At 42.0% G+C, this 23569-nt stretch overlaps 1 protein-coding gene across 1 annotated transcript in view; it reads right to left on the reverse strand.

The window, feature by feature from the left end:
• The window catches only part of LOC121001312 (dynein heavy chain 5, axonemal-like), a 304445-nt gene that overhangs the window by 253961 nt on the left and 26915 nt on the right, over nucleotides 1-23569 (reverse strand). The window contains 6 exon segments of the mRNA XM_040432320.1: nucleotides 1792-1993; nucleotides 9298-9417; nucleotides 11273-11454; nucleotides 18078-18176; nucleotides 21280-21373; nucleotides 22637-22802. Of these exon segments, the coding sequence (XP_040288254.1) occupies nucleotides 1792-1993; nucleotides 9298-9417; nucleotides 11273-11454; nucleotides 18078-18176; nucleotides 21280-21373; nucleotides 22637-22802 (863 nt within the window).

The following is a 23569-nucleotide window of genomic DNA, read 5'->3' on the forward strand; positions in this document are numbered from 1 at the left end:
GAAGCGGCCGAGACAAGGACAGTGTTTCCCGAACCAAGTATGGTCATGTAAATGAGCCCTTAACCCTGTGAAACACACTATGTCCTCTCTACCCTAGAGGAATACTTCCACATTAATGATAACCATGAAGTATCTGACAAAGTTCTGTGGGCTTCTCACAAAGAGGACATCAGAGGTATATTTCTAAACCTGGCTGCTATTGCTATAAAAGGAGGGAAAATGAGGTACATGACTTATTAGTAGCCTCTAAATCTCCTACTCAGTTACTGTCTAACCAGTTATTTGAAGCTAAGACACAATTCCAATCACTTCTTTTGTATAAATATTAGGCCAATATAAGGAAAGCAGGGCTAAATATTATGCTATGGGTGACAGAGCTAACATTTTTCTTGCCCACAGAGTAAAAAAAAATAAAATTGTCTGCTAGGTCCAAAATTGAATTGATCCTACAAAAATCCTGGCAGCCGTTGCTAAGTATTACTCTACCCTCTATAACTTAAAGGATGATGTATCAACCTCCCCCCCAACCTATTAAGTGGGGTATGCTCATTTTTTGGCCTCAATTAATTTGCTGAGAACCCCTGAGGAGCATTTGGCACTGCTAAATGCATCTTTCACTTCCCATGATATACCTAAAGTGTAACTTAACTGCCATTTCAATTGTTTTTACTATATGTCGGGGAAGTGATAAAGTATATTATGAAAACATTCCTTATTAGGAGACTTTGTACATTTCAGTTTAAGGAAAAAAATGGCTCTGAAACTGTCCCTTAGCAGCGCCCTCTAAATGAGCATTGCCAAGGAAAACCCTTTTTCACTGTTTGGGATACAAAGAGGTATCTCCCAAGTAAGAAAACCATCTCACCAGCGCCACCTCCTATAAGGGGCTCCCTATAAGTTAAAATCCGATTTTCCAATAAGACTTGGGATTTGCCAAGGGTATGAAGCTCAACCAGATATCTATTCGTAGTCAGCTGTTTCGGGGTGCTTGCCCCTCGTCGGTACAGAATAGGATTCTGGCTGCGCTGCCCTGAATGTGGCTTAGGCATGGTATGGAGATTTATTGGCAATGATCCATGGGAAATGCTAAGAGGTAACTCCGAAGGAAGGTAACCACATGCTAAACACCTTGCCACTCTCAGTAACAGATGGGCCATGGGCCATTTTCTTGCTAATCATCTATCTGATATCTAATTTAGTTTGAACCTGTTTCTTAGCTTTACCTTGTTTAGAATATGTGTCACTCTTGAGAGACGCATCTCTTGTGAAATAAGATTTCTATCATGCTGTATGTTACTTTGATAACTTAGTTGTGTCTGACTCTCACTTTGACCTGCGTGTCAGTTTTTGTTTTCTATGAAAATGTTTGACTCTGTTCATTTCATTTCCATAAAAAGTTAAAATGAAAAGCGTGCCATATTTCTGAAGCACCTATTCCCCTTTTTCCTATTCCACTTTTTCCGACACTTTTTTTTATTACAAATTTTTGTAATCAAACTTTTGTCCGCTTAATAAAATAAAAACATAAATTCATCAGAAATCTGGGGCTTCGGTTTGCTTGGGAGTGATTGTTGCATGCGTACTGGAAAACTGGGTGGGGCAGGGGGGCCCATACTGTTTTGCTAGGAGATCTGTGTACACCCCTCCATTACACTGGTAATGAGCTTGTGATAATTTTAGCACCATATTTGCCACTCCACAGGGAGATCCAAAGAAATGTTTCTACATCTACAATTCTAATAATTTCAGGGCAGTGACTCTTTTTCCTGCACTTCGCATGGTGCTACTTACTTCTTGTTTCCGATGATCAAGAACATCATAGGTCTTGGACTTAGTGTTAGCAACAATTGTCTGATATCGAATATTAATCTTTTCAATCCCTTCAATTCTTATGTTCTGAAGATCAGCCAGACTTTCCAAAACATTGCTCATATCTGATATCTTTTCAAGGCGCTTACAGAATGTGTCCAGTTTCCCAAATATATAGTTCTCACTGAAATTACAGAAAGAAAGTGACGATTTATAGGCACATTAAAATGCACTTCTGTACAATTAGGAATTTAATAGCTTTTACAATTCGGAAACTAGATTATTGAAATCCTATTGAATCCTATTCAATTAATACTTCTCTCCTGCGATAGACTATATTAATCGTTTGGACGGCAATTTAATAGATGAAAGAATTACCGGTATAGCTTTTTGCTCTTTTTAATCCTGAGCAAAATAAGGACACAAATGCAAAAGTCATGATGCTAAATGAGGTAATACACTAAATTAATGAGGAAATATTAACCACTTCATGACTTTCCATTTTTGCATTTTTATTTTTCTGTTCACATAGCCACATGAGGACTCATTTTTACAGGAAAAGTTGTACTTTCTTATGGTACCATTTAATGTTCCATACAATGTATTGGGAAGCAGGGAAAAAATCATCAACCCCTTCTGGACCTCCACTGTACATATACAATGGAAGGCATCTTTCACAGTGTATTGAAATCTGTCAGTATTCTGGCTCTGGATAATGCACGGATTCCAGATGATTTACCATCATTCATATTCTTTCCTCCCTACATTTTTGATGCACTCCCATAGACTTTAACTTTAAGGCCATTTTTTGCAAATCTGACATGTGTCAATTTATGTGGTGATAACTGTAAAACGCTTTTACTTATCCAGGCCATTCTGAGAATGTTTTCTTGTCACATATTGTACTTCATGACAGTGGTAAAATTTAGTAAAAAAAATATGGCAAATTTACAAAAAATATTAAAAAATTAGCAAATTTCTATTTCCCTACTTTTATAATAGATAGTGACACCTCCAAAAATAGTTATTACTTTACATTCCCCATATGTCTACTTCATGCTTGGATCATTTTGTGAATGCCATTTTATTTTTTTATGGACATTGGAAGGCTTAGAAGTTTAGAAGCAAATCTTAAAATTTTTCAGAAAATTTCCAAAACCCACTTTTTAAGGACCAGTCCAGGTCTGAAGTCACTTTGTGAGGCTTATATAATAGAAACCACCCAAAAATGACCCCATTTTAGAAACTACACCCCTAAAACTGATTTTACAAACTTTGTTTACCCTTTAGATGTTCCACAAGAATTAATGGAAAATGGAGATGAAATTTCAGAATTTCACTTTTTTGGCAGATTTTCCATTTTAATCAATTTTTTTCCACTAACAAAGCAAGGGTTAACAGCCAAACAAAACTCAATATTTATTGCCCTGATTCTGTAGTTTACAGAAACACCCCCCATGTGGTCGTAAACTGCTGTACAGGCACACGGTATTGCGCAGAATGAAAGGCACGCCATATGGTTTTTGAAAAGCAGATTTCACTGGGATAATTTTAAGCTGCCATGTCACATTTGAAGACCCCCTGATGCACCCCTAGAGTAGAAACTCCAAAAAAGTGACCCCATTTTAGAAACTACACCCTTCAAGGTATACAAAACTTATTTTACAAACTTTGTTAACCCTTTAGGTGTTCCACAAGAATTAATGGAAAATAGAGATAAAATGGCAAAATGGCAGATTTTTAATCCATTTATTTCCACTAACAAAGCAAGGGTTAACAGCCAAACAAAATTCTATATTTATGGCCCTGATTCTGTAGTTTACAGAAACACCCCATATGTGGTCGTAAACTGCTGTAGGGGCACACGGCAGGGTGCAAAAGGAAAGGAATGCCATATGGTTTTTGGGAGGCAGATTTTGCTGGACTGGCTTTTTGACCCCATGTCCCATTTGAAGCCCCCCTGATGCACCCCTAGAATAGAAACTCCAAAAAAGTGACCCTATTTTAGAAACTACACCCCTCACGGTATACAAAACTGATTTTACAAACTTTGTTAACCCTTTAGGTGTTCCACAAGAATTTATGGAAAATAGAGATGAAATTTCTGAATTTCACTTTTTTGGCAGATTTACCTTTTTAATCAATTTTTTTCCAGTTACAAAGCAAGGGTTAACAGCAAAACAAAACTCAATATTTATGGCCCTGATTCTGTAGTTTACAGAAACACCCCATATGTGGTTGTAAACTGCTGTACGGGCACACGACAGGGCGCAGAAGGAAAGGAATGCCATACGGTTTTTGGAAGGCAGATTTTGCTGGACTGGTTTTTTGACACCATGTCCCATTTGAAGCCCCCCTGATGCACCCCTAGAGTAGAAACTCCCAGAAAAGTGACCCCTTTTTAGAAACTACACCTCTCAAGGTATACAAAACAGATTTGACAAACTTTGTTACACCCTTTAGGTGTTTTGTGATTGGTACTATTATAGGGTGCATATAACTTTTTGATCGCTTGCTATTACACTTTTTGTGATGTAAGGTGATGTAAGGTGCCATCATTTTTTTACGATATTCACCTGAGGGGTTAGGTCATGTGATATTTTTATAGAGCAGGTTTTTACGGACGCGGAGATACTTTTTTTTATTTATGTAAGTTTTACACAATGATTTCATTTTTGAAACAAACAAAAAAAATCATGTTTTAGTGTCTCCATAGTCTGAGAGCCATAGTTTTTTCAGTTTTTGGGCGATTATCTTAGGTAGGGTACCATTTTTGCAGGATAAGATGACGGTTTGATTGCCACTATATTGGAGTGCATATGACTTTTTCATCGCTTGCTATTACACTTTTTGTGATGTAAGGTGACAAAAAATGGCTTTTTTTTACACCGTTTTTATGAAAAAAAATTTACAGTTTCACCTGAGGGGTTAGGGCATGTGATATTTTTATAGAGCAGGTTCTTATGGACGCGGCAATACCTAATATGTATACTTTTTTTTATTTACTTACGGTAAGTTTTACACTAACAATAACAGCATTTTTAAAATAAAAAAAAACAATGTTTTAGTGTCCCTATATTCTGAGCCATAGTTTTTTTAAATTTTTTGGGCGATTGTCTTAGCTAGGGTCTCATTTTTTGCGGGATGAGATGACGGTTACATTGGTACTATTTTGGCGTGCATAAGCCTTTTTGATCGCTTGGTTTTGTACTTTTAGTGATGTAAGGTGACAAATAAAATTGTTTATTTAGCCCAGTTTTTTTAAATTTTTTTTTTACGGTGTTCATCTGAGGAGTTAGGTCATGTGATATGTTTATAGAGACGTACGATCAGGACGCGGCGATACCTAATATGTCTACTTTTCATTTTTTTCCCAATTTTTTACCCAAATTTTTTTCTTTATTTGGGGAAAATTTGTTTTTAGTTTTTTTCTACTTGAAACTTTTTGGGGGGAAAACTTTATTGTTTCAACTTTTTTTTAACTTTATTTTTTGTCCCACTTTGGGAATTCAACTTGTGGGGGTCTGATCCCCTTTACAATGCATTCCAATACTTCTGTATTGGAATGCATTGGCTGTATGTGTAATACAGTGTGTATTACTCATACAGCTTCCTGCCTGTGAGATCCAGGGGGCTGGATCTCACAGGCTCTCCACCGGAGGGCAGACCCGATGCCTAAGGAAGGCCTTGGGCTGCCTTCCATGCCATTGTGTCCCCGTCACAGCAGCACGGTGACCCGATGGCAGCTCTGATCCGACATCGCACGTGTCGTGGTCAGCACTAACCGCGGCACATTTAGGGTTAATGCGCCGGCATCAGTGATTTCACCGATGCCAGCACATGTTGCAGGGGTTCGGCTATCAGTGACTGTCGGACCCCTGCCGCTGATCGGGCGGGCGCAGCTCCTGCACCCGCCCGATCCCCATTAAGTACATGTACGTCATGGGCCTTTAAGTCCCGCAAAGATATGACGTACATGTACGTCATGGGTCCTTAATGGGTTAAAGGGCATCTGTCAGCAGATTTGTACCCATAAAAATGACTGAACTGTTACATGTGCGCTTCGCAGCTAAAGGCATCTGTGGAGGTCCCATGTTCATATGTGCCTGCATTACTGAGAAAATTATGTTTTAATATATGCAAATTAGCCTCTAGGAGCAATGAAGGTGATACCAACACAAATACCTTCAGCTGCCAAGCGCACATGCAACAGGTCAGCCAGTTTCACCGGTATAGATCTGCTGACAGATGCCCTTAAATTATGATGTGGACTCAATGGATGTCTCAGTGCAAAGGTATCAGCATAAATCAAACTTTCCTCCAATCCAATCATTAAAGGGAACCTGTCGTCTTGAACACTGTGTTTCAGTTGAAGGTATCAGGAGATGCTGAGCAGACTTATAGGTTTTGTGGGAAAAGATTCAGTAAAACTTCTATTTTCTACATTTATATGACATGGAAAAGGATCTAGGAATTTTAATAAACAGCAAACTAAGCTGCAAAAACCAGTGTCTGGCAGCTGCTGCCAAGGCCAATAAGAAAATGGGTTGCATCAAAAGGGGCATAGATGCCCGTGATAAGAACATAGTCCTACCACTTTACAAATCATTAGTCAGACCGCACATGGAGTACTGTGTACAGTTCTGGGCTCCTGTGAACAAGGCAGACATAGCAGAGCTGGAGAAGGTCCAGAGGAGGGCAACTAAAGTAATATCTGGAATGGGGCAACTACAGTACCCTGAAAGATTATCAAAATTAGGGTTATTCACTTTAGAAAAAAGACGACTGACGGGAGATCTAATTACTATGTATAAATATATCAGGGGTCAGTACAGAGATCTCTCCCATCATCTATTTATTCCCAGGACTGTAACTGTGACGAGGGGACATCCTCTGCGTCTGGAGGAAAGAAGGTTTGTACACAAACATAGAAAAGGATTCTTTACGGTAAGAGCAGTGAGACTATGGAACTCTCTGCCTGAGGAGGTGGTGATGGTGAGTACAATAAAGGAATTCAAGAGGGACCTGGATGTATTTCTGGAGTGTAATAATATTACAGGCTATACAGGGAGTGCAGAATTATTAGGCAAGTTGTATTTTTGAGGATTAATTTTATTATTGAACAACAACCATGTTCTCAATGAACCCAAAAAACTCATTAATATCAAAGCTGAATATTTTTGGAAGTAGTTTTTAGTTTGTTTTTAGTTTTAGCTATTTTAGGGGGATATCTGTGTGTGCAGGTGACTATTACTGTGCATAATTATTAGGCAACTTAACAAAAAACAAATATATACCCATTTCAATTATTTATTTTTACCAGTGAAACCAATATAACATCTCAACATTCACAAATATACATTTCTGACATTCAAAAACAAATCAGTGACCAATATAGCCACCTTTCTTTGCAAGGACACTCAAAAGCCTGCCATCCATGGATTCTGTCAGTGTTTTGATCTGTTCACCATCAACATTGCGTGCAGCAGCAACCACAGCCTCCCAGACACTGTTCAGAGAGGTGTACTGTTTTCCCTCCTTGTAAATCTCACATTTGATGATGGACCACAGGTTCTCAATGGGGTTCAGATCAGGTGAACAAGGAGGCCATGTCATTAAATTTTCTTCTTTTATACCCTTTCTTGCCAGCCACGCTGTGGAGTACTTGGACGCGTGTGATGGAGCATTGTCCTGCATGAAAATCATGTTTTTCTTGAAGGATGCAGACTTCTTCCTGTACCACTGCTTGAAGAAGGTGTCTTCCAGAAACTGGCAGTAGGACTGGGAGTTGAGCTTGACTCCATCCTCAACCCGAAAAGGCCCCACAAGCTCATCTTTGATGATACCAGCCCAAACCAGTACTCCACCTCCACCTTGCTGGCGTCTGAGTCGGACTGGAGCTCTCTGCCCTTTACCAATCCAGCCACGGGCCCATCCATCTGGCCCATCAAGACTCACTCTCATTTCATCAGTCCATAAAACCTTAGAAAAATCAGTCTTGAGATATTTCTTGGCCCAGTCTTGACGTTTCAGCTTGTGTGTCATGTTCAGTGGTGGTCGTCTTTCAGCCTTTCTTACCTTGGCCATGTCTCTGAGTATTGCACACCTTGTGCTTTTGGGCACTCCAGTGATGTTGCAGCTCTGAAATATGGCCAAACTGGTGGCAAGTGGCATCTTGGCAGCTGCACGCCTGACTTTTCTCAGTTCATGGGCAGTTATTTTGCGCCTTGGTTTTTCCACACGCTTCTTGCGACCCTGTTGACTATTTTAAATGAAACGCTTGATTGTTCGATGATCACGCTTCAGAAGCTTTGCAATTTTAAGAGTGCTGCATCCCTCTGCAAGATATCTCACTATTTTTGACTTTTCTGAGCCTGTCAAGTCCTTCTTTTGACCCATTTTGCCAAAGGAAAGGAAGTTGCCTAATAATTATGCACACCTGATATAGGGTGTTGATGTCATTAGACCACACCCCTTCTCATTAAAGAGATGCACATCACCTAATATGCTTAATTGGTAGTAGGCTTTCGAGCCTATACAGCTTGGAGTAAGACAACATGCATAAAGAGGATGATGTGGTCAAAATACTCATTTGCCTAATAATTCTGCACGCAGTGTAGTTACTAGAGAGGGGTCGTTGATCCAGGGAGTTATTCTGATTGACTGATTGGAGTCGGGAAGGAATTTTTATTCCCCTAAAGTGGGGAAAATTGGCTTCTACCTCACAGTTTTTTTTTGCCTTCCTCTGGATCAACTTGCAGGATAACAGGCCGAACTGGATGGACAAATGCCTTTTTTCGGCCTTATGTACTATGTTATATTCCTGCTCATTCTGGGCTTCTGAAGTCAAGGAGGAGATCCCATCAGTGACTGACAGCCTTCCCTCTATGAATGTACATACAGAGAGACCTGTCAATCACTGATATGACGCCTCCTTGATGTCAAAGTTGAGAATGAGCAGGAATTTAAGTGAATGAATTACAAGTTATACTGAATATTTTCTGATAGCTCCATCTATTTTCTCTTGCTCCATAACATGCAGCCTTTAGCTTACATTGCAATTTCATGGTGACAGGTTCCCTTTAATTATAGTAAAAGCAATGGGGAACGTCTGGACATAGACACACAAGCTATAAACATTAGGTTTATGGAATTACATGACATCAACAATGAGGGGGGGGTGATTTTCTATGGCTACGACAGGTTTAAAAAACTAAAACTACATGTGGATTATTCATTACATGTTATTATTTGCATAACAGTAGTGTTCCCACATTACGGTGCATTTTATATCATGTCTTGTCGATATAATCCACATGTAATGTATATCATTTATGTTGGAATCGATGTCTACTTATGATATTTCAATAAAAATTATTCTAACTAAAAAACTAAAACTAGTTGTCTAAAAAATAATGCACACATTGGATCCACATTTTTGTATGATTGCATAAATATTTCAGCAAAAAAATAGATGTTAATTTTTACCTGAATTCAAACTGTCTCTCATTTGGAGTTTCCTTTAGTTTCTCCTTCACCTTGTGGAAAGAAGCTTGATACTGTGCATTCAGGTACACACATTCACGGATCCTCTTCAGAAGCTCTTCCCTAAAAAATTTATAGATTATATCACTACAATTATGGAATGAGAATAAGCTTAGTAATATGTGACTAATTTCCTTAAAATTGTTTTAATTCCAGGAGTTCAGAAAAATCTAATCTAATAGAGCAAATGAAGCACTGTCTAATATGAGCACAGCTACAGTTTTAGGGCATCACCATGAGTACTACAGTTTCCAGTGTCTATACAGCACAACTATATTCTATCAGTTCTGAAAACAAATTATATTGGTATATCTATGCAGGAAAATAGCATGAGACCTGCTAGGGTTCAACCACAAGGGACCTATATTCAGGATTTTGATACTGATGACTTATCCTTAGGATAGGTCATCAGTATCTGATCGGTGGGGGCCAGACTCCTGGTACCCCTGCCAATCAGCTGTTTGAGAAGGCACTGGCGCTCCTGCAAGCGATGCGGCCTTCTCCGTGCTTACAATGCACAGCGACGAACACTGTATAGCGGTTGTTTGGTATTGCACTCAGTCCCATTAACTTCAATGGGCCTGAGCGCTATACCAAGCACAGCCATTATACGGCGCTGTGCTTAGTAAGCACGGAGAAGGCCACGGCGTTGTGTTTTCAAACAGATGATCAGTGGGGGTCTCGGGTATCGGACCTCCACCGATCACATCCTGAGGATAGGTCATCAGTATCAAAATCCTGGAAAACCCCTTTAACTGATGCATGGATATAGGGATAAATTGATACGGTGGATTTAAAATCTACATTTCACATCAATTTTTAATAGAGATATTTTCTGCAAAATGTTGATGAGATTTGATAATACTCTGCAGATTTTCAGCTCACAATTCTGTGATAAAAAAAATCTGCAGTGTATGTGTCACGTATGAGCATATCCTGTATCAGCTACATGGGTGCTACAATGTGTGGTATTGTCTGGGAAGCAATTTGAATTAGTAGTGTATGTAACAGTTAACTCATGTAGGCTACAGCATGCATACCATAAAGGCAGACCATGTAGCTCATTAAGTACGTTGGAGAGAGCCGAGCCTTTGATGGGTTAGCGCCCTTTGACACGTGTATTATTAGCAAACAAACGGCCTAGAGGAGGAAACAAACACCAAGCCTTTCTGTCTTGGGTGGCACAATCCGCCACCACAGTGAACTCTGCTATGAGGCCCCCTGCCTTCTATGTACATAGCTGAACATGGGTACTGCTATGTAGAAATTACTGCACAAAGAAAGTCATTTATTAAACTGGTGTAAAGTAGAACTGGCTTAATCGGCCATAGCAACCAATCAGATTGCTCCTTTCATTTTCCAAATGAGCTGTCCAAGATGAAAGGTGGAATCTGATTGATTGCTATGGGCACACCAGTTTGATAAATTCCCCCCAAAGTTTGTACTGTGGTGTTAAAGAAGACCTATGACCATGAAATGCAGTGCAGTCTGCAGACAGCATGTTATAGGGCTGGATAAACTAAGCAGATTGATATATAATTTTTGGGGAAAACTCGTAATTTAATCTTTTAAATCTATGCTCTTTCTGAGCTCAGTTGTACACGAGGCCATCTTACCAGTGACTGACAGCTATCTATGTATACACACTTACACAGAGACCGCTATCAATCCCCAATAAGACAGCTCCAAGTACAACTGAACTCAGAAAAAGCAACTTTAACTGTATAAATTAAAAGTATTACTGAATCTTTTCCCATAAAACTATACATCAGTCTGCTCCGCTCCTCCTGCTCTGTAATATGCTGCCTGTAGACTACACTGCATTTCGTGGGAAAACTATTTTGGCGCCAGTGCCACAAGGCAATAATTATGAGATTCAGTTGCTATAGATTACTATTTAAAGATGCCCATACTTTACCTGTCAAGATCCCAGATCTTAACAACCCCCTGGTTCAGATAATTCTTGCATGTGGTCACAATTTGGTTGGTGACTTTTAGGAAGAGGGACGTCATATGCTCTGAAGTATTATAATACTGGGATGTACTGTAGATCATACGGATGCTGTTCATCAGACTTGGAATGTGTTCTACCATTGTAGCCTGAACATTTGAAGCATAAATTAATTTATGGTGCACTGGAAAATTTGCCCTATATATCAAAACACTTTACCCATCCTCAGTTTTTAAAAAATCCAACATACTACAGACTACAAAAATTAAAACTTAAAGTGTAACTGTCATTCTTCTTTTTTTATTTGTGTAATGTGTAGTTGCAGTGATGCTGACCATTTTCGTAATATACTTTAATTACTGAAATCATACATTTCTATTAGAAAAATAGCTGTAAAGTGGCCCATTTTGAGCCTTAGCAGCGCTCCTCTGTTTTTTGTTAATATAACACAGTCAGTGTTAGCAAGTCTCCACAGTTATGTAAACAGAAGACAGAGGAGTGTTGCTAAGGCTCAAAATCGGCCACTTTACAGTTATTGTTCTAATAGAAATGTATGATTTCAGTAATTAAAGTATATTACAAAAATGGTCAGTATCACTACCCCTATACATTACACAAATAAAAATAGAATGGCAGTTACGCTTTCAACATATCTATTATCCAACCATAGCCATTTCAGTAAAATAATATGGAATTACAACAGGCCTGAGCTGATAATCTTCTCTACCAGGCAGATTCCCGGCAGGTTGTTTGGGCAGTGGGCCACTCACAGAGTGGGTCACTCTGCCCTCAGGTAAATCTGAGCATGCAGAATACAATGCTGAAGGTTCTAAGAAGATCTGAACCCCGTCTTCTCTTGTTGAGCTGAGGAAAAGGCTGCTGTGCCCCCGATACACTGGTGAGTCCATGAATACATAGAGAGGGACTTATCAGATTGACACTAGGGAAGCAGCAGCTAAATGCCCTGCACAGACACAGGACTGCTGTGGTCTAGAGGTAGGGGCTGCCATCGTTTGTCCAGAGCACAAGAGAAAGTGCATACAGCCCAGTTAGGGTCCATTCACACGTCCGTATGTGTTTTGCGGATCCGCAAAACACGGACATCGGCAATGTGCGTTCCGCATCCGCAATTGCGGACAAGAATAGGACATGTTCTATTTTTTTGTGGAACAGAAGTGCGGATCTGTAAATGCGGATGCAGACAGCACATTCTGGCACCGTTGAAAATTAATGGGTCCGCACCTGTTCTGCAAAATTGCAAAACGGATGCGGACCCATTTTGCGGACGTGTGAATGGACCCTTAGAGAGCAGTATGAGACAAGCCAAGCAGTACTAATAAGTGACCTGTATCGTTTTAAAGGGGTTGTCTGGTTTTCTGTTATTGATGGCCCATCTTCAAGAGAAGTTAACAATATCATGTTGGTGGGGGTTAAAAAATCAGCTGTTTGAAGAGGCAGTGGCATGTATATAATGTGTGTGGCGGGTATGTGGCATGTATATAATGTGAAAGTGGCGGGTATGTGGCATGTATATAATGTGTGAGAGGCGGGTATGTGGCATGTATATAATGTGTGAGTGGCGGGTATGTGGCATGTATATAATGTGTAAATGGACTGTGTTTCATGTATATAATGTGTAAGTGGACTGTGTGACATGTATATAATGTGTAAGTGGACTGTGTGTCATGTATATAATGTGTAAGTGGACTGTGTGTCATGTATATAATGTGTAAGTGGACTGTGTGTCATGTATATAATGTGTAAGTGGACTGTGTGTCATGTATATAATGTGTAAGTGGACTGTGTGTCATGTATATAATGTGTAAGTGGACTGTGTGTCATGTATATAATGTGTAAGTGGACTGTGTGTCATGTATATAATGTGTAAGTGGACTGTGTGACATGTATATAATCTGTAAGTGGACTGTGTGTCATGTATATAATCTGTAAGTGGACTGTGTGTCATGTATATAATGTGTAAGTGGACTGTGTGTCATGTATATAATCTGTAAGTGGACTGTGTGTCATGTATATAATGTGTAAGTGGACTGTGTGTCATGTATATAATGTGTAAGTGGACTGTGTGACATGGGGGCAGTGTGTATAAAGTATAAATTACATCTGTACGATCTGTAAGCCTTCCCCTTGGCAATAAGATGTGTCCCTACACAGTCTGGTGCTGTCAGTGATGATTGGACACTGTCAGTATGTAGGGTCACAGCCCTTTGACAAGGAGCATGGTAACCCACAGTTGGAAATGTATTCATACATTCCCAGGAGGAATACCAGAGGAATAATACAATCCCGATTTCCTAAAAAACTGATTCTCCAGAAATGTTGTATTATGGGGAATGTACAAATACTGCCGCGTCAGGGAGTGTAACGTATTAGAGCGGAGAACTATGTTAATAATGAAGCATGCTGTTGGTGCTTGTATAGTGGTAGTGTGTATGTGTCCCTGGCTGCGGTGTAAGTGTACCCCTGTCCCTGGCTGCGGTGTAAATGTACCTCTGTCCGTGGCTGAGGCGTAAGTGTGTAAGCGTACCTCTGTCCCTGGCTGCGGTGTAAGTGTACCTCTGTCCCTGGCTGAGGTGTAAGTGTACCTCTGTCCCTGGCTGCGGTGTAAGTGTACCTCTGTCCCTGGCTGAGGTGTAAGTGTACCTCTGTCCCTGGCTGAGGTGTAAGTGTACCTCTGTCCCTGGCTGCGGTGTAAGTGTACCTCTGTCCCTGGCTGCGGTGTAAGTGTACCTCTGTCCCTGACTGCGGTGTAAGTGTACCTCTGTCCCTGACTGCGGTGTAAGTGTACCTCTGTCCCTGGCTGAGGTGTAAGTGTGTAAGTGTACCTCTGTCCCTGGCTGAGGTGTAAGTGTACCTCTGTCCCTGGCTGAGGTGTAAGTGTACCTCTGTCCCTGACTGCGGTGTAAGTGTACCTCTGTCCCTGGCTGAGGTGTAAGTGTACCTCTGTCCCTGGCTGCGGTGTAAGTGTACCTCTGTCCCTGGCTGCGGCGTAAGTGTACCTCTGTCCCTAACTGAGGTGTAAGTGTACCTCTGTCCCTGGCTGAGGTGTAAGTGTACCTCTGTCCCTGGCTGAGGTGTAAGTGTGTAAGTGTACCTCTGTCCCTGGCTGCGGTGTAAGTGTACCTCTGTCCCTGGCTGAGGTGTAAGTGTACCTCTGTCCCTGGCTGAAGTGTAAGTGTACACTAGGGTAGGGTCACAGCCCTTAGCATGGTAACCCACAGTAGGAAATGTATTCATACATTCCCAGGAGGAATAACAGAGGAATAATACAATCCCGATTTCCTAAAAAACTGATTCTCCAGAAATGTTGTATTATGGGGAATACAAGTATGTACAAATACTGCCGCGTCAGGGAGTGTAACGTATTAGAGCGGAGAACTATGTTAATAATGAAGCATGCTGTTGGTGCTTGTATAGTGGTAGTGTGTATGTGTCCCTGGCTGCGGTGTAAGTGTACCTCTGTCCCTGGCTGCGGTGTAAATGTACCTCTGTCCCTGGCTGAGGCGTAAGTGTGTAAGTGTACCTCTGTCCCTGGCTGAGGTATAAGTGTACCTCTCTCCCTGGCTGCGGTGTAAGTGTACCTCTGTCCCTGGCTGCGGTGTAAGTGTACCTCTGTCCCTGGCTGAGGTGTAAGTGTGTAAGTGTACCTCTGTCCCTGGCTGAGGTGTAAGTGTACCTCTGTCCCTGGCTGAGGTGTAAGTGTACCTCTGTCCCTGGCTGAGGTGTAAGTGTGTAAGTGTACCTCTGTCCCTGACTGCGGTGTAAGTGTACCTCTGTCCCTGGCTGCGGTGTGAGTGTACCTCTGTCCCTGACTGCGGTGTAAGTGTACCTCTGTCCCTGGCTGAGGTGTAAGTGTGTAAGTGTACCTCTGTCCCTGGCTGAGGTGTAAGTGTGTAAGTGTACCTCTGTCCCTGGCTGAGGTGTAAGTGTACCTCTGTCCCTGGCTGAGGTGTAAGTGTACCTCTGTCCCTGGCTGAGGTGTAAGTGTACCTCTGTCCCTGGCTGAGGTGTAAGTGTACCTCTGTCCCTGGCTGAGGTGTAAGTGTACCTCTGTCCCTGGCTGAGGTGTAAGTGTACCTCTGTCCCTGGCTGCGGTGTAAGTGTACCTCTGTCTATGGCTGCGGTGTAAGTGTACCTCTGTCCCTGGCTGCGGTGTAAGTGTACCTCTGTCCCTGGCTGCGGTGTAAGTGTACCTCTGTCCCTGGCTGCGGTGTAAGTGTACCTCTGTCCCTGGCTGCGGTGTAAGTGTACCTCTGTCCCTGGCTGCGGTGTAAATGTACCTCTGTCCCTGGCTGAGGCGTAAGTGTGTAAGTGTACCTCTGTCCCTGGCTGAGGTGTAAGTGTACCTCTGTCCCTGGCTGCGGTGTAAGTGTACCTCTGTCCCTGGCTGCTGTGTAAGTGTACCTCTGTCCCTGGCTGAGGTGTAAGTGTGTAAGTGTACCTCTGTCCCTGGCTGAGGTGTAAGTGTACCTCTGTCCCTGGCTGAGGTGTAAGTGTACCTCTGTCCCTGGCTGAGGTGTAAGTGTGTAAGTGTACCTCTGTCCCTGACTGCGGTGTAAGTGTACCTCTGTCCCTGGCTGCGGTGTGAGTGTACCTCTGTCCCTGACTGCGGTGTAAGTGTACCTCTGTCCCTGGCTGAGGTGTAAGTGTGTAAGTGTACCTCTGTCCCTGGCTGAGGTGTAAGTGTACCTCTGTCCCTGGCTGAGGTGTAAGTGTACCTCTGTCCCTGGCTGAGGTGTAAGTGTACCTCTGTCCCTGGCTGAGGTGTAAGTGTACCTCTGTCCCTGGCTGAGGTGTAAGTGTACCTCTGTCCCTGGCTGAGGTGTAAGTGTACCTCTGTCCCTGGCTGCGGTGTAAGTGTACCTCTGTCTATGGCTGCGGTGTAAGTGTACCTCTGTCCCTGGCTGCGGTGTAAGTGTACCTCTGTCCCTGGCTGCGGTGTAAGTGTACCTCTGTCCCTGGCTGCGGTGTAAGTGTACCTCTGTCCCTGGCTGCGGTGTAAGTGTACCTCTGTCCCTGGCTGCGGTGTAAGTGAACCTCTGTCCCTGGCTGCGTTGTAAGTGTACCTCTGTCCCTGGCTGCGGTGTAAGTGTACCTCTGTCCCTGGCTGCGGTGTAAGTGTACCTCTGTCCCTGGCTGAGGTGTAAGTGTACCTCTGTCCCTGGCTGAGGTGTAAGTGTACCTCTGTCCCTGGCTGAGGTGTAAGTGTACCTCTGTCCCTGGCTGAGGTGTAAGTGTACCTCTGTCCCTGGCTGAGGTGTAAGTGTACCTCTGTCCCTGGCTGCGGTGTGAGTGTACCTCTGTACCTGACTGAGGTGTAAGTGTACCTCTGTCCCTGGCTGCGGTGTGAGTGTACCTCTGTACCTGACTGCGGTGTAAGTGTACCTCTGTCCCTGGCTGCGGTGTAAGTGTACCTCTGTCCCTGGCTGAGGTGTAAGTGTACACTTGGGTAGGGTCACAGCCCTTAGCATGGTAACCCACAGTTGGAAATGTATTCATACATTCCCAGGAGGAATAACAGAGGAATAATACAATCCCGATTTCCTAAAAAACTGATTCTCCAGAAATGTTGTATTATGGGGAATACAAGTATGTACAAATACTGCCGCGTCAGGAGAGTGTAACGTATTAGAGCGGAGAACTATGTTAATAATGAAGCATGCTGTTGGTGCTTGTATAGTGGTAGTGTGTATGTGTCCCTGGCTGAGGTGTAAGTGTACCTCTGTCCCTGGCTGCGGTGTAAGTGTACCTCTGTCCCTGGCTGCGGTGTAAGTGTACCTCTGTCCCTGGCTGCGGTGTAAGTGTACCTCTGTCCCTGGCTGAGGTGTAAGTGTACCTCTGTCCCTGGCTGAGGTGTAAGTGTACCTCTGTCCCTGGCTGAGGTGTAAGTGTACCTCTGTCCCTGGCGTTTCTGTGGTCCATTATTATTTTCCTTCTTGTGTTGATGGTGTGGTTACATATTTAGTTTTGTAGTGGGGGGCATAGGCGAGTAAAAACGCCACAGTGTGATTGGTGGGGATGGATGTTATGTTCTATGGTAGGGAGTTGGTGGGGTTTATGTGTCAGTCCTAGTCTGGCCCAGAATGACAATTAAAAAGGAATTCAGATAAAACAAACAAACAACATACTTATGGCACTCAGAATTACTACCTGACGGCAGAGTCAGTGTGGGCTGGTCCATAGAGAAACACAGGCCACCATAAATGATAGCTTACATTCCTCTAGGGCAGGGGTGCACAACCTGCAGCCCGGGGGCCACATGCGGCCCTTGATACCATTCTGTGCATCCCCCAACCATCTGGTAACAGTCATGTATGCCTATGTCTTGTGGCTGCTTACATGTAATTTTCATGTATTTCTCCCATTAGATGAGAGTCCTGGAAGTGTAACTAGACATTAATGGTATATAATGTGTGTTCAATATGCCATAAGTACATAATTTCAGTTGTTAATACACCTTAAAATTTTAATTTCGGCCCTCGTCATTGGTTCAGTCTGGCAATGTGGCCCCCAACCAGGAAACGTTGTGCACCCCTGCTCTAGGGCAAGGAATTCCTATTGTCTACCTCACACCAGCAACATTGTTGCCTCCCACTTTTAAAGGGAAAGATTTTAGCTCCTGCTTAGAAAGGAAGAAAATGTGTAGTGACAGGGTGGGTTCACAAATTCAATAGCATAAATCATTCATAATTCATCTAATACATATAAAAATGTTATGCAAGCAATCTATGGTAATTCAGACTAAGGTACTTACTGGAGAGGCCTTGCCCAATGGTCCAAAGAACCTGTCTAGTGTGTACAAGTATTTCACATTGTCCTTTGCTTCATTGGCAGCATTTGTCACATTGCAATCCTGTCCAAAAGTAAAGCAAAAAACAATCTACGTTTAGTTAACTGCACTGACAAATGGGGGAAGTATAATAACATTTGGGGTCATTTATCAAACTGGTATAAAGTAGAACTGGCTTAGTTGCCCATAGCAGTCAATCAGATTTCCCCATTCATTTTCCAAAGCAGCTGTCAAAAATGAAAGGTGGAATTTGATTGGTTGCTATTGGCAAGTAAGCCAGTTCTACTTTATACCAGTTTGATAAATGACCCCAATTGTTTTTAAACCTACAATTCCTTCCCAGAACAGTGTACAATGCAGCCAGTTACCTTCCTAGTAGAATACACTGGAGATTACTCTATTATAGGCTGGCAGTGACTGAAGGGCAGCAGCCTGCCGTTATGGGTAATTGTCCTAGACCTAGAGCATCACTTCCTTCAGTTTTAGGGTGCTGATCATTGTCTTTTCATAGACTTGGTAAAATAAAAGCACTTCTGGTTTATAAGCATTCATGAGCCACTATAAGAAGACAGCATTGGGAAGTGCTCTACTCTACCATCAATGGACAACTCTGAATATCAAAAACAGATTCTCACCAAAAATGATGGAGCCCTGAAAACAGTGTCAGTAGCATAAATTCACTTTAAAAATAATCAGATATTCCTGCCATATGTACCGTATGTTGAAACTAAATTAAGGGAGTTGTCTGCTATGTAAAATGCTTTTTGTTAGCAGGGTGAAACTCGATGAAAGATCAGACTTACAGCAATCAGCTGTAATCTGTGAAAGAACCCAGCAGGAAATGAAGCAATGCATGGCACCCATTGAAATGAGATTATATATTATATTCTCCAATGTAAGAGATGATCTTCGTAGCAGCTCTCCGCCTAACTAGTTATTTGGGCCTTGACTCCTCTCTATCAGCACCGAATCCATTAATACAGAATTGAAAATATTTCAGTATATGGATATCTGGCGATTGTCTGTCCTTCCATTGTTATAGTATCTGAGGGGAAGGGAGAGGGCATAGAGGAAAATAACACTTGATAGAGCTTCTAGAATCGCATTGATAAAAATGGTGGCCCTCCAAAAGTCCCTGCATTGTTTTTCTAATTCCCCAGTATGGATTACTAACACAGTTTTGTATATAGTTATGGATGTAAACAAATCTTTTTTACAAGATAAGGAATAGGCGTAGGAGAAGATATTTTTCACTTTATTGGAATCTGGGGTATTTAATATTAATAAAGAATTGCACGTATGTAAAGGGGCTGTCCGCTTTATTTATAATGATGACCTATCCTTAGGATAGATCATCAATATCAGATCGGTCCGACCCCTGGCACCTCTGACGCTCCTATGAGCGAGGCCTTCCCTTCATTGTTTACCTGCTCGCCTTCGCAACTGCAGGGGTGAGCAGGTGTAATTACAAGTAAGCCGTCCTACTCACTTCTATGGGACGGCTCATTCCTATACACCTGAACAGGAAGGAGCCGTCCCATAAAAGTAAATGAGATAGCTTAGGTGTAATTACACCTGCCCCCCCCCCCCCCCCCCCCGATGCGGTTGGGAAGGTGAGCAAGTAAACAATGAAGGGAAGGCCGCATTCGTAGGAGCAGTGCCTTCTCTTCAAACAGCTGATTGGCAGAGGTGCCTGAAGATAGGTCATCAATATAAAATAAAGCGCACAACCCCTTTAAACTACAACATAAGATTTGGTTTGATATTAAAAATATGGAAGGGATAAAAGGGTTTTTAGAATTGAGAGAATTGAGAGCTGAACCCGGACATACCTCTCTTTTCACCCAGACAGCCCCTTTGACAGGAGCATCGGAGCAGTTCATGCTCCGATGCTCTCCTTTGCCCTGTGCTAAATCACGCAGGGCAAAGGCATTTTTTGGAGATCCGGTGACGTACCAGGGCTCTCCATGGGGCTGCCAGAAACCCCCCAGTGACGTCACCGGCACTAATGAGCGGCATTTAGCTAAAGCCTGCCCATCAGAGCTGGTGACGTCACTGAACACACTGCCATGCGGAAGTTTCCGCCCGGCAGTGTGTTATTGAAAACAAAAGAGCCTGTGCCCTGCGTGATTTAGCACAGGGCAAGGGAGCGCATCGGTGCATGAGATGCTCTGATGCTAGCCTCAGGAGGGATGCCTGGGTGAAAATAAGGGTATTTCGGGGTTCAACTCTGAACCCGGACAACCCCTTTAAGGGGAATCTAATAAGATCACAGATTTTTGAGTTTGCACGGACTGAGAATCCACCAGATAATTGCTACCGAGCGTTCATAGGAATGTTCGTTAGCAATTATCTGGTGATTTAAGTGCCTACTCGTTCATTGGGTAATTGGATTGTTTGTATAGGCACCTAAATCGTCAATTGCCGGCAGCAGATCATTCTGTGTAAACTGATCTTTACTGCTGGCAAATAGGCTTGGGCAAATGCTCCTTCGTATTTAAAAACATTTTAAAATAGGAATCTGAAGTGGGCTAGGTGTAAGGACAACACCGCTGCTGCTCCTAGAGGCTCATTTGCATATATTAAAATATTATTTTTTTCAGCAATGTGGGCACATGTGAACATGGGACCAACACAGATGCCTTCAGCCACCAAGTGCACATGTAACAGGTCAGCCAGTTTCATAGGTACAAATCTGCTGACAGATGCCCTTTAAGAAAAAGGTACAAAGGGATTTGAAATCCAAGATGTGGAGAAAAAAATACAAATCTGGCACATCTCCTGTGATATTAAATGAAAAGCTACAGTTTGATCCCCTCTTCTTTTTATTGGGTGATCTAAATGTCAATATATTGAAACTTAGGGAAAATTGTAAGTTTGTTATTCAGCTGTTGTTCATCGGCCGTCTTTGTATTACACACAAATTGATGTCAGAATTTTTTTTATTGAAAACATTAAGTTGGAAGGGTGAAGCAGTTTACTAAAATTATGCAAAGTTGAATCCATTAACCTCCCTATGCCCTAGGAAGGATAAGACTTTTTTTGACCCCAGCACATCTTTAAAAAGAAAAAGTTTTTTTACAAACCAGAGAACCCCAATTTTGAGTTCTAATTTAATGTGAATGCCCATTATATAAACAGAAGATAGCAGGAAAAGGAAGGGTACCAGTTCTTTCCATTGCTTTAACATCCTGGACTTGGCAGCTTGGAGGATGCTGAGAACCTTCTTGACTTTAGGGCTTTTAATCTCATCTAACAGACTTGAGAGAAAAAATATTATATATTGGTAATTAAAGTGAAGATAAACATACATACATATTATTACAATTACTGCTTCATAATCAGACAATATTTTTATATGCTCTTTCCTTGTTATGACCCATTATGTTATCACATATTAAAGGGGTTGTCTGGTTTCATTATATTGACAACCAAACCTCAGGAAAGGCCAGATTGTGGTGGACCGATTCCTGCACTCCCGCTGATCAACTATTGGAAGGGGTGATACATCCCTCACACCGTATAGTTTGTTGTGGTGGTGTAGTGTTATTACAGCTTCATCTGCCATCCACGTGCACGGGACCAACAGCTGCAATTATACTAATCCATCTATATAGGAGTTATCTCTCTTTGCTGACAGCTACAGAGGGCAATATTTAGCATCTAATTTTCAATAGTATACTACTGTCAAAATAAAAAAATGGGTTTTCTATGAATATTGAGTTGAATAAAATATCCCTTTATGACAGACGTGTGCCTTTAAACTCTCGACTAAATCTTTCTGATATACTGTACACAACAGATTAAAACACAAAATTTCAGGCCAACACTGAATGTATAGAGAACTATACTCAGTTATTTCCTGACCATTTTCTGGATAAGTAGCTCTGCAGTTCTGATGTTCATGAGCTCCTGGCTGCACCTGCCCTCCTGCAGATGATCGACAGCAGCGGACTCCACCACTCGGCTTCCGCTGGAGCTGCTCAATGGTAACTTTAAGAAAACTGGTCAAGTAATCTAATGTTGTTATCAGGGTCTCTGTCAACAGTACATGCTAACCTTAGATAGGCAAGCATAAAATTGGTGACAGATTCCCTTTAATTCAACTAATAAACTATTTTTAACAGCTCTATAGGCTGTGACTTGAAGGTACAGGACACCAATGCAAAATCTGTAACAGGACACCGACCTATCATGATCCATTGTGTGGCGGAATAACCTTTCTGCTCCCTTGGGCGCTAGGACCAGGCTCCGAACGCTACCTCTGCACAAAATGTAGCTGCACCTGTTCGGTCAGCACTACGGTTTGCAAAACTAAAAATGTTCCATTCAGAATACTGTAGTTTAAAACAGTTCACACATAGAAGAAGTGTGTATGAGTATATATACTGGCCATATATTTACACATCGCACCTCCTATGCCCAGTTTATTAAACCTTAGCTAATTTAATACCTAAATCAACCTTTATTCTTTGTGGCTCACAATTAGATACATGATGCTTTCTATCAAAAATATTTGAAACCTGTTGAAGGATGACATCCGTGACTTCCAATGTTCCAGTTCAGCAGAGGGTCCAATGTCATCAGCTTCTTTTCTCATCTGCTCACTTTCTGCAAGAACCTGTTCAATCTGCTTGATCCAAACAGAGAGCATTCCCTCCAGCTTCTCAATCACTTCACTGTTACCTCCTGCAAAAGATCACAATTCCGTTTCAAAACTTCAAATAGAGACAAATACTTATATACATGCCCAGACAGCAATGGTATTTGTATTTTTTTAAAGAGTGTTTATATAACATAACAACAAGACCATATAGCATTTAAAGAACAGAAGTACAGAACAAGTCCCCAAAAAATTCCAGATAAGCAAACACACTAGCATTTTTGGGCCAAAGACCAAACATATATCAGTAAACCTGCAGCCTCAGACCATTTTAACCCAGAGTGCCCCCACAAAGAATATTTACCCATTTATGGTATGTCAAAGGAAATTGAGAACTTGAAGGAAGGAACCTCAATATCAGGGGAAAAAAATATAATGTATTAAAGGGATAAACAAAAAAGAGAGGTGGGAAGGAGAGGACATATATGGGGAGAGTAAGAGGAAGGGATAGTGCGACCACCAGGAGGAAGTAGGTAAGAAAGAAAAGAAGAAGGGAAAGATGAATAGCCCAAATATGGCCTATAAGGTCAATAACTTGGAGTTGGTGGCAGACCTAGCGAAATGAGGGTCCTGCATCGTATTAAACTTTTCAGGACATCCACAACAATGGATCCACAAATCTGTAATTAATTTGTTATAGATATTTGTGTTATGCCTTTTAACAGGGACCATCAGGTACTGCAGTCTGGGGCCCGGAGCAGCTGGGGTTCCTGGCCTCGTTTGTATTCACTTCAGTGGTGTGAATATTAATGAAGCCGTGATGGATATGGGCTGTGGCCCTCTCCCAGCACAT

The sequence above is a fragment of the Bufo bufo genome, chromosome 5 (genome assembly GCF_905171765.1).
Source record: "Bufo bufo chromosome 5, aBufBuf1.1, whole genome shotgun sequence".
Taxonomy (NCBI): domain Eukaryota; kingdom Metazoa; phylum Chordata; class Amphibia; order Anura; family Bufonidae; genus Bufo; species Bufo bufo.